This window comes from Hylobates moloch, unplaced genomic scaffold (genome assembly GCF_009828535.3).
Source record: "Hylobates moloch isolate HMO894 unplaced genomic scaffold, HMol_V3 SCAFFOLD_1, whole genome shotgun sequence".
NCBI classification, from domain to species: Eukaryota; Metazoa; Chordata; class Mammalia; order Primates; family Hylobatidae; genus Hylobates; species Hylobates moloch.
The window spans coordinates 68,033,681-68,045,939 of record NW_026652276.1 but is presented as its reverse complement, the minus strand read 5'-3'; the positions used below and the strand labels follow the sequence as shown (position 1 = coordinate 68,045,939).

Here is a 12,259-nt window from a genome sequence, read left to right as displayed (position 1 = left end):
TGTCTGCTCGCACTATTCATTCCATGTGCTCCCTTTTATATAAGTAATACTTGACATCCTTTAGAGTTTTGCTAAAACATGACTTCCTCAGGGGAGTTTTCCTCACACCAGAAGGTCTCTCTTACATACTCTTGGAGGCACACGTGATCCTGGTCACAGGTCAATCATGTTTAACATCTGTTTTTCACAGAATAGAAGCTCCATGAGGATAGGAATCATATTTATTCCCACTGTTGTGTGCTCAGTGTTCAGACTGTGTCTGGCACATGCTAGATGCTCGATACATATTTGTTAAATGAACATTCAAGTACTGATGGGAAGAATTTACACAGCCCTCTTCTCTGCCTGTAGAAATGTAAAGTTGAAGAAACTAGCTAGACAATCTATCTGCACAACTTGGTATCCTTTGATAAGTCTCAGGTCAACCTGTCACCTCTTAGATACTGGTATTATTTACCATTACTTAATAAGCCAGGGGAATAATATGAGTATTCTAGACAAGGCTATTTTGTTTGATCTTTGATGAAAACACCAGTTTATATATGTTAATCATGAGCCAAAAGTTTTGCTTTAGAAATAACTATGTAGCCTGGAATTTTGGAGTTAGTTTCTTCTTGTAAAATTTGCCCAAAACAGGTCTACAGAGCTAATGTTTTCTCTTTTTCATTAATTAATTCAACCTATTTTATCATACCAATTGCAGAAACTTATAATCTCATCTTTTCTTGAAGAATGGTGATAACATTTATGATGCTGAACTTTTTTCCAGCCGTCACTCATGACAGGACTACCTATGTCCAGTGGCCTAAAGTAATTATTTTACGTGATGAGATATGAAGGGGTAAACACTAAGAGCTGTATTCTGCTGCATAACAAACATATAAAACACTAGTTTCACATTTTTCTTGCTTTAGAAATTTACTGACCATTAATCATTGTTCTCAAAATGCCAAATACACTTTGTCTTAGTCTAAAAACATTGAAAGCTAAGCACAAGCGAGGCATGGAGTTACTCATTGAGAGTTAAGAAAACAATTCACTATGCTGAAGAAAAAGAGATAGGTTTTAAGCAAAATTTTATCATCTTTTTTTCTAGCTGTCACTCTACATATTGGAAATGATGAAATGTATGAAAAGGACTCAATGTCATATTGACTCATTCATAAAAGTGTTTATAGAATGCGTAATTGGGAAACCCTGTTTGCAGAGCCCAGAGTCATGAAGAATAGAACTCAGGAAACCTATTTAAGAAAACATTGAGAACGTATAGAAAAGACCTCTATGATGGCTTCTGCATTATTCAGATTACTCAAAGAAAAGATGTCAGCAATGCAAGTTAAAATAGGTATTTTATTGAGAAACTTGCTTTGTCAGTGAGAAAGTAACAGTTACAAATATTTTCATTTAATAAAATTAGTATATTTTTAATTCTAAAAATGTCTCTTAAAAGCCTTTATTATCTGAAACTGCAGATCATTCTGATCCAGGGTTTTCTTTTAGTGTCTCCCATGGAAAAAGATATTGCAGATTCCATTCGTGCAAATAACAGAAGTAGTATGACTTATTCACAAACAAATTCTCCACTTGAGTTTCAGTTGCCTGCATGCATGTGAATTAACATCTTTATTACTGTAACTAGAAAAATCTCCTGGTAACAGCAATGAGGCCTTAGGCTTACCCCTGAGCATTCAGAGTCATAATATGGAAAAAGGAAAAAAAAAGGAAAGTTCCGCAGCAAGACAGTTCAGCTTAAAAACACCCCCATTCCCTAATCACAACTTAAAATTGGTATAGCTTAATAGTACACTAAAGTATAATTTATTTGTTATTAATAAATATACTAGGCTTCCATGCAGGTTTTTTTTTTTTTTTTTTTTTTTTTTTTTTTTTTTTTTTTTGAGACGGAGTCTCACTCTGTCGCCCAGGCTGGAGTGCAGTGGCGTGATCTTGGCTCACTGCAAGCTTCACCTCCCGGGTTCACGCCATTCTCCTGCCTCAGCCTCCCGAGTAGCTGGGACTATAGGTGCCCGCCACCACACCTGGCTAATTTTTTGTATTTTTAGTAGAGACGGGATTTCAGCGTGTTAACCAGGATGGTCTTGATCTCCTGACCTCGTGATCCGCCAGCCTCGACCTCCCAAAGTGCTGGGATTACAGGCGTGAGCTACTGGCCCCCATGCAGGTTTTTAAAAAATTATTTGTTGCATTAAAAGGGCAATGACTCTAACCCGATAAATTATTTTATAAATAAGTTTTTTACATATGAGACACTAAAAGTATAATTAAATAAATATCTGAAACATGTTTAAAATAAGTTAAACTAGCACTGACATCTAATAATTAAGATGCTCAAAGGTCATCTAAATAGATCTCTTTAATTTACTGAAGATAAAGTTTATCTGAAGATGCTATGGTCTAAGTGTCTATGTCCTCCTAGAATTCATGTGTTGAAACCTAATCCTCAATCATGTTTAACATCTGTTTTTCACAGGAGAATAGAAGCTCCATGAGGACAGGAATCATATTTGTTCCCACTGTTGTGTGCTCAGTGTTCAGATTGTGTCTGGAACATGCTAGATGCTCAATAAATATTTGTTAAATGAACATTCAAGTACTGATGGGAAGAATTTACACAGCCCCCCTTCTCTGCCTGTAGAAATGTAAAGTTGAAGTCACATCCTCAATGTGTTAGTATTAGGAGGTAGGGCCTTTGAGAGGTTATTAGGTCATGAGGGTGGAGCCCTATTGAGTGGAATTAATGCCCTTATAAGGGGCCGATGAGACAAGTTCTTCCCACCCACCATGTGGGGACACAGCAAGAAGGTACCATCTATGAGCCAGAAATTTGCCTTACGAGACACCAGATCTGTTGGTGCCTTAATCTTGGACTTCACAGCCTCCAAAACTGTGAGAAATAAGTTTCTGTTGTTTACAAGCTATCCAGTTTATGATATTTTGTTATAGTAGCCAAAATAATAGACTAAGAGAGAAGGCAACATTTAGTAATTTTAAAAATTATATATTTTTATACATGGACACTTTAAAAAGACTGAATTCTAAATGTAATCTTTAGAATTTTTTTTTTTGAGACAGAGTCTCACTCTGTCACCCAGGCTGGAGTGTAGTGGCACAATCTCAGCTCACTGCAACCTCTGCCTCCTGGTTTCAAGCAATTCTCCTGCCTCAGCCTCCTGAGTAGCTGGGATTGTAGGCGCACGCCACCACACCTGGCTAAGTTTTTTTGTTTGTTCTTAGTAGAGATGGGGTTTCACCAGGTTGGCCAGGCTGGTCTTGAACTCCTGGGCTCAAGTAATTCACCCGCCTCGGCCTCCCAAAGTGCTGGGATTACAGGTGTGAGCCACCATGCCTAAGCCTAGGTTTAGAATTTTTAAATATTGGCTTGAACTATATAGTTTTTATTTTTTTTAACTGCAGGGAATAAAGTAGAAGAGTTACCCTGCATTATGATGCTTTGTTCAAATACAGAAATGATACACCATATGGCAATAATTTTGTTGATAAAATTCAAATTAATCTGCTCAAATTATTATTTGTAGCATAAAAGTTAAAGATCAGATTGTACTTCTGCAGAAGGACTGTGGAGATAATAATACATATGGAGGTTCTTACTCCTTTCCTTAATGGCATAGATTAGTAATTTGGGTAGAAAAGAAAAGACAAACTTTAAAAAAAAATAGTGCTTCTAGGTTTTTTTTGCTTGTGTTTTGTTTTGGAGACAGGATCTTGCTCTGTCACCCAGGCTGAAGTGCAATGATGTGATCTTGGCTCACTGCAACTTCCGCCTGTCAGGCTCAAGGGATACTCCCACCTCAGTCTCCGAAGTAGCTGGGACTACAGGCATGCACTACCACACCCGGGTATTCTTTTTTCTTTTTTTTTTCTTTTTTTTTTCTTTTTTTTTTTTTAGTAGAGACCGGGTTTCACCATGTTGCCCAGGCTGGTCTCGAACTCCTGACCTCAAGTGATCTGCTCACCTCAGCCTCCCAAAGTACTGAGATTACAGGCGTGAGCCACTACGCCTGGCCCTCTAGTTTTTAAATGAGTACTATTTGTCAAGGAAATGGAAAAAGAAAAAGAACCTCTTATTAGAATCATTAAAATTCTTTTTCAAGAGATACTACCAAAAAATGTAAAGCTGTCATAATTTAAGGTCCATTTCCTGCCAGCAATATACTTGCCAAATTTGATAATTTAAAGAACAGTTAATAGGATGCTAATTTTGAAATTATAGTAAACAGTTGCAGAAAGCAATGATTATATAATGTTGACATATTCGTATTATTTATAGTACAGTTGACCCTCCATATGCACAGGTTCCACATCCACAGATTCAATCAACTGCAGATAAAAAAAATGTAGTTAGGCTTACAATGGTTGCATCTGTAGTGAACATGTACAGACTGTTTTTCTTATTTTTATTCCCTAAACAATACAGTATAACAACTATTTACATAGCATTTACATTGTATTAGGCATTATAAGTATCTAAAGATGATTAAACTATATGGGAGAATGTGCATAGGTTATATGCAAATACTACACCATTTTATTAATTATTTTATTTTATTTTATTTTTGAGACGGAGTCTTGTTCTGTTGCTCAGGCTGGAGTGCAGTGGCACGATCTCGGCTCACAGCAACCTCTGCCTCCCAGATTCAAGCAATTCTGCCTCAGCCTCCTGAGTAGCTGGGATTACAGGCACCCGCCACCACGCCCAACTAATTTTTTGTATTTTTCAGTAGAGACGGGGTTTCGCCATGTTGGCCAGGCTGGTCTTGAACTCCTGACCTCAGGTGATCCACCTGCCTCGGGGCCTCCCAAAGTACTGGGATTAGAGGCGTGAGCCACCACGCCCGGCCTACACATTTTATATAAGGGACTTGAGTATCCTCAGATTTTGGGATCTTCAGGAATCCTGGAACCAATCCCCTTGGATACTGAAGGATGACTATATTATATTCATTATCAGAACTTTAATTTGGTTTTCTCTTTTTCCTAAGTCAGCTTCCTATGTGTTTTACATACATGTAAAATCACAGACCCTGAGCATGTGGTGGGAACACATCTTGTCACATTTTACAGAAGAGACAACTGAGGCTCAGAGAGGTTGCCTCTGTTAACTTGCCCAAGGTCACCCAGCTAAAAACTAATGAATATGCGGCTAGAATATGATTCCATGTAGGGTTCTTCCCTTTATAAGTTAGGTCTTAGGGGAATGTGAGGGTGGGGATGAATGCTCAATTTCTTTATATCTTTCCTGTTGGAGAGTGTTCGCATTAATAGCAGGAGGACTCTGTTCAGGACTCTTTTGAAGAAATCTGTAAAACAAGTACTCATCCCGGAATTCATACTCATTGGTAATATGTTGGATGACTCCCCCTTGTACCAGCCTGTCTCCATATATCACAGCTTCACCACGGTCGGAGGCAAGGCCGACTTCAATTAGCCAGTTCACCAGGTCACAGCCACAGAAAGTTCCAGCAGAAGTCTTTGCACCACACCTGTGTCAAAGGAATGATTCACCCATATGTTCTGTAAATCTGGTATCAGCACTGTATGATAGAGGACAAGCACGAAAAAATAGAAGGAAACAAGGAAAGACAGCGTGATAGTTAAAAGCATGGCAGGAAGGAAACTGTTCTGAATAGAAAGGGTTTGTTAACTCTCCTGACCCTAGAAAGACCCACTGGAGAAAAAGAAAATATGTCAGTAATGCTTGTGAAAACAGAAATGCTTAAACAATACCAAAAAAAGTCATAGATAATGTAAATGCACTTACAAAGAAATACTTTTTTTATAGTAGCCTGTTATCAGATCTGTCCTGTAATAGCTGAATATATTTTATAATTTGTACTTTTAGTTATACTAAGTAATTTGTGTCAGGAACACTAAATATTTTTCACGCGCTCTAAAGAAGTGATTATTTTCACTAAACTATTCAAATCAAACTTTATTTTTAGCTCCATATACATCATGTATATGTATGCACTACATACATCATAGTGCCCCACAAGTAGCCTTTCTTGCCCTCAGCAGGAAAGACAATCCTACTGATACGTTTGTCAGAAATTTGCTTCATTAGGAAGCAAGAAAAGAATAAGTGAGATCTAACTTGCTACAAATCTAAGATTTTTAAAATGTGCTTTGTGAATCTACTTCTTGAGTATTTAAAAATCTGTCTTCCTGATGCAAATATGGGATGTCTTAAGTATGTACAAATAAACAAAAGATAGAGAGATACAGGGAAAAAAATCCAATTATACGAGTGCTGTACATTTCCACACAAATACACCATAGATAGACAACATGAATCTGTCCACAAGCATTATTCAGGCTACAAAACCTAAAGTGCTTGACATGGGAAATGGTGGATGAACATCAAGGTGAAAGGAGAAATAGGTGACAAAAATTTAAAAACATTTCACCATAAATAAATATTCATTAGAGTTCATATAAGAATTAGAAAAAAAGGTTAATACTCATTAAAAGTTTTCTCAAATACATAAAATTACATTATTTTAACATCAGTATTTCATTTAGAGATGTTACCTTAATTTATGCCTTGCAACTAGAAACACTACATTCAACAAAAGTCTGGATATTATACTCTGTGTTAGCCTTCTTTTTGCTTGTTAATTTTTTTATTCATGGCCTAACACCTTTTTTTTTTTTTTTGAGACAAAGTTTCACTCTTGTTGCCCAGGCCGGAGTGCAATGGCGCAATCTCAGCTTACCCCGCAACCTCCGTCTCCTGGGTTCAAGTGATTCTCTTGCCTCAGCCTCCCGAGTAGATGGGATTACAGGCATGCGCCACCATGCCTGGCTAATTTTCTATTTTTAGTAGAGACGGGATTTCTCCGTGTTGGTCAGGCTGGTCTTGAACTCCCAACCTCAGGTGATCTGCCCACCTCAGCCTCCCAAAGTGCTGGGATTACAGGCGTGAGCCACCGTGCCCGGCCTATAGCCTGACACCTTCTATTCCAGACACCAACAGAATATTTATTTCCTGATGACTGTTACCAGGCAGCTATAATAACAGTCCATGGCTGGGTGTGGTGGCTCACGCCTGTAATCCCAGCACTTTTTTTGGGAGGTCAAGGTGGGCACATCACTTGAGCTCAGGAGTTTGAGACCAGCCTGGCCAACATAGCAAAACTCCATCTCTACTAAAAAAATACAAAAAATTAGCTGGGTATGGTGGCATGCACCTGTAGTTCCAGCTTCTCAGAAGGCTGAGCCCAGGAGATTGGGGCTGCAGTGAGCTGAGATTGCGCCACTGCACTCCAGCCTGGGCGACAGGAGTGAGACTCTGTCTCAAAGAAACAAACAAAAAAACCAGCCCATGGAGCTGTACAAAGTGGCGGACAATGTGACACTGTACAGGCTGTAGAGCCTGGAAGGGGGCAGGAAACAGGCTGGCACGCTCCCAGCCAGTGTCCATTCAGCCAAATGGGACTGAGGCAGACTGGCAGCCCTGCAAATTGCAAAAGCTATGCTTCCTTCTCAAGAGCTGGCAATCACACTGGGCCTCAAAGAGCTAATATGGAATTCTCTTTTTTTAATTTTAAAAAGCAGGATTTTTTTGTGGGTTTTTGTTTGTTTGTTTTTGAGACAGAGTCTTGCTGTGTTGCCCAGTCCGGAGTGCAGTGGTGTGATCTCGGCTCATTGCAAACTCCACCTCCCGGGTTCAAGCGATTCTTGTGCTGCAGCCTCCTGAGTAGCTTGAATTACAGGCGCCTGCCAACATGCCCAGCTAGTTTTGTATTTTTAGTAGAGACAGGGTTTCACTATGTTGGCCAGTCTGGTCTTGAACTCCTGACCTCAGGTGATCCTCCCACCTTGGCCTCCCAAAATGCTGGGATTACAGGCATGAGCCAGCATGCCCAGCCCTAAAAAGCAGTTTTAAATTGTTGAAACTATTCATAGATGGCACTCTGAAATAACTGTGCTCAGAAGGGTGAAAAACTAACTTTTCTTCATAGTTTACCATTGCCAGAAAGCGGGCTATGCCCATCACAGACATTCTGTCATCTAATTCAACAATCCCAAGAATTCGATATTTTAAAGAAGAGGAAAACTAAAATTTAGAGAATTGAACTTGCCCAATGTCACACAGCCAACAAGCGGCAGTTCAGGAGCTGAGTTCTAGTATTAGTCCACACCCACTGCAGCCCCTTTTCCACTCTCTGTACCAGGCTACCTTCTGATTATAATGATATATATGTTAAATACAGTGGCATAATATATGTAAATAAATTATCCTCCATATGAATTTTCATACATTTCATATTTTCAGTTATAGACATAAAAGTATTTGGTTCTTTATATTTTGTTTTGTTTTCTCTTTTATGACAACCAGAAATACTGGTAGTATAGTATTTATTCAAAGTTCATAATTTCCTGCTGTATACTTCGTTTATAAAAAAAATTTTTTTCCTTATCCAAAATTAAAAGAGAACCTGCTATATACTTCATACCTTTCCAAATGCATTTGTCAAGAAATGCTGAGGTGGGAATATAACATCACTTCTAAATCCAATGTATCTCAAAGTTTTGTGAGAGACACTACTGGCCAACTTGAAATGAGTGTTAATATTCTATGACATTTTGGTTCACTCTAAACTGAAGTGTTCACATTTTATATGGCAATCAGAAGTTATATGACATTTTTAAAATATTAAAATCAACGTAATATGACTCTTTTATATGCCATTTCTGAAACTATAAACTCACTCATAATTCCTTTAACTTTTACATGCATATGTAAAAATAATCATGTAATCAGTCACAACCACCTCATTTAGCCCATTACAATCCAAAATTAGTCAATTAATCATTTAAAATATAATTATCTAGAACCTGTACTGGCACTTTGCTTACCTTCTTTCTTTGACAATGTTTCGGATACAGAGGTCACGGTGATAATGGATAAATTGTTGACAGGTCATTTTTATTTCCTCTGAAACAGGAGAATCCCTGTTTTCTGCTATTTCTTTATTGTTCCATAGGAATTCAAGTCTGAAAATCAAATTTATGGCCATTTTTAAGGAAAGAAAAGCACTGAGAGAGAACTCTTCCTGCCTCATCACCCCATCAAAACGGCTGTTCCAAAGCTGTCGATCACCAAAGCTGTCATCTACAATACCCAGACATCGTTAGTTTCAGAAGCAAAAACATTCTACATTCCAGACATCATTAGTCTCAGAAGCAAAAACATTCTACATTCAATTTCCTATTCAAAGCATACTGGGGTGGAAGACTTAATCATTTTACAAACCTCCAGACATGTTTGACCCATTTCAGGTCCTACTAATAAATGTTCCTTCCTCTACATTCTACTGTTTTGAAATGCAAAGATAAATTAGAGATCAAATATTTTGTTTAATCACTTTTCTATTTTAGTACAACAGAGACAAATACCAGAGTACTCCAAAAACTGGAGTACGAAACAGTTTTGTTTCAGCCAGCCTACACATTAGAATGGTTGATTATTTTACCCAATCAACAAATGAAGCTGATAACTAAGTTCAATGACTTTCCAATTATGCTTTTCTTCTTTCATGAAATGATTATGAACCTAGCAACTACATCTTGATGATAATGATAAAGACGAAGAAGAAAGAACCATTACCATTTACTGGGCACTTTTCATAGAGCTGGTGGGATACATTTCTTTAGCACTTCCAGTTTCTACAAATTTTGACTTTGAAAACACAAGAAGTACAAAGATTTGCCCCCGCCTCTTCCTCCTACCCCCACGTTGGAGTATTACTACTTGTTATTTTTCATAAAGAAATACCTGATCTTAATTCAAAGAAACCCTTCACTAAGCTGATAAAAAACCAACAATTTAGAAAGAAACTTGAGTTTTCTGTAAGCTGTCAGTTTGATAAAAAGAGAAATTGTGTTGTCAAAGGAGACAGACAATCAAATACAGACCATGGGGGCACACCACCTACTACTTCCATTTCCAAAGACATTTTCAAGTTTCATTTAACTTTATGTAATAGTTACTGGCATAGATAGAAATCAATGTCCATCAATTCTTGTTAAAGTGCAAATTACAATGCCAGATTTATAATAGTTCCTCCAATTTTTTTTGCAGTTGTTTATAACCTTTGTGTGGCATTTAGTGGTGTCTTCGCAGTTACTAAAGGTTTAAAAACATCAGTATCTTTTTTTAAGCATAATATAGCACATTTTTATTTGACGTTCAAGTGTTGAAATTAAGCATTTTATGTACCATCATTTGGACACTCAAATATATTTTCTTAGGTTTATAATTTAGGCACTAAAAATACGTCCTAGTAAAAGTTTCACCATACAAAGCCTAGGATGGGGCATCACAGGGCTAATTTTACCAATCAAATTAAAATATATATATTAAAAATTTTTTTTTAAATTTTTATTTTTTATTATTATACTTTAAGTTCTAGGGTACATGTAAAAAACATGCAGGTTTGTTACATATGTATACGTGTGCCATGTTGGTGTGCTGCATCCATTAACTCGTCGTTTACATTAGGTATATCTCCTAATGCTATCCCTCCCCCCTTACCCTACCCCACGACAGGCCCCGGTGTGTGATGTTCCCCACCCTGTGTCCAAGTGTTCTCATTGTTCAATTGCCACCTATGAATGAGAACATGCTGTGTTTGGTTTTCTGTCCTTGCAATCGAAAAACATCAGTATCTGTGTGTGTGTGTGTGTGTGTGTGTGTGTGTGTGTACGTGTGTGTGTGTGTGACAGGATCTTGCTCTGTCAGCTAGGCTGGAGTGCAGTGGCACAATCTTGGCTCACTGCAACCTCTGCCTCCCAGGTTCAAGCCATCCTCCTGCCTCAACCTCCTGAGTAGCTGGGACTACAGAAGCATGCCACCACACCTGGCTAATTTTTGTATTTTTTTGTAGAGACTAGGTTTCACCATGTTGCCCAGGCTGGTCTCGAACTCCTGAGTTCAAGCAATCTGCCCACCATGGCTTCCCAAAGTACTGGGATTACAAGCAGCCACCATACATGGCCCCATATCAGTATCTTAATATAATGGCTTTGTCATCACATTTACAGATACAGATTTATTTCAAAACTTAATTTACCTTCTTTTGAAAGGCAGGATGATTAAATGTTTATCTAATCCAAAGATTCCAAAGGAGATAAATCCCTAGGGAAGAAAACAAAGTTATTTTTTTTCAGAATTCAACAATAACATTTTAAAACAGAGAAGTTAAGGAGGTCACCAAATTTAGTGTTTGAGGAGACAAACCTATAGTGACAAGAGCAACATTTTAAGTGGAACACACAAAGCAGGCCCTTCAAAGGCAGGTATGATGCTTTGCTGCCTTTTCCCAATCATTCTATCCTACTCATTATGATGGGTAATACAAACCAGGGCTGAGCAGCCGTATTTACATGATAATAAAATGAAAACATTTAAGGGCATATATGTCTTTGTTTTTCCTTTATAAAAAGAAAATATTTCCCACTGTGCATAAGTATTTATTATTTTTCCATGAAACCTCACAAATTATATAATTAACAAGTGTTGCAGTATCTAATAATAATGCAGTAATTGAACAGAATTTATGTAACGTGAAACTGGCTAGTGGTTAGGGGAAGAGTTTAAGGATTTGTGAGTGACAAGGCAAACGCCTAGCACCAGGTATCAGCCACAGGTTAGGACAATTTAAGACTCTTTTTGAGAGACAGGAAGTTGGGAGCTGCCATTTGTGGCACACTGGGATAAGGATCTGAGTGCAAGTTGGTGGAAGTAAAATGGAGAATGCAGAAGGACCCCAATTTCTTCATCCCCCATACTATAAACAGCCAGAAGGGAATGAGCTTACCATACCACCTCCCCAAGAGGAAAATGGGATGGGAATGGGGTTTGTGTCTGTCTTGCTCCATTGAACCACTTCAGCCTTAAGCTGTGGGGCAGCATTTTAAATGCAACATTCCTGGCATTAGCTGCTGTTGATGACACAGCCCTATGGAATGAAGCTCATCTCAGTCCCAGCTCTGGATAGCTCAGCTTAGAATGGGCTTTCTGAATGCAAAATGCTAAGTCAGACTATGATTTTTCAACTCAGTATTTTATAGTTCTTAGATACAAAATCAGATCTTAAACAGTACCACAAAGTGAGATATCAAGTAGGATGCTCATGTCTGTCTGTAATAAACTGATTAAGGTCATTTGTCTCTGTGGGCATAGCCATTTTTGCTCCCATCATAACGGCCAAAC

At 38.1% G+C, this 12,259-nt stretch overlaps 2 protein-coding genes across 2 annotated transcripts in view; one reads left to right on the top strand and one right to left on the bottom strand.

The window, feature by feature from the left end:
- The window catches only part of SCRN3 (secernin 3), a 31,429-nt gene extending 30,161 nt beyond the window's left edge, over positions 1-1,268 (top strand). Inside the window, exon 9 of the mRNA XM_058440978.1 lies at positions 1,097-1,268. The gene's annotated coding sequence lies outside the window, so the exon portion shown is untranslated. The remainder of the gene's footprint in view (positions 1-1,096) is intronic.
- Positions 1,269-1,644: 376 nt separating this feature from the next.
- Positions 1,645-12,259, bottom strand: part of GPR155 (G protein-coupled receptor 155) — a 54,200-nt gene continuing 43,585 nt past the window's right edge. The window contains exons 13-16 of the mRNA XM_058435493.1: positions 11,259-11,284; positions 11,118-11,182; positions 8,902-9,039; positions 1,645-5,522 (exon numbers count right to left, since the gene is read on the bottom strand). Coding sequence (XP_058291476.1) covers positions 5,222-5,522; positions 8,902-9,039; positions 11,118-11,182; positions 11,259-11,284 — 530 coding nt within the window. The 3' untranslated portion in view covers positions 1,645-5,221. The remainder of the gene's footprint in view (positions 5,523-8,901; positions 9,040-11,117; positions 11,183-11,258; positions 11,285-12,259) is intronic.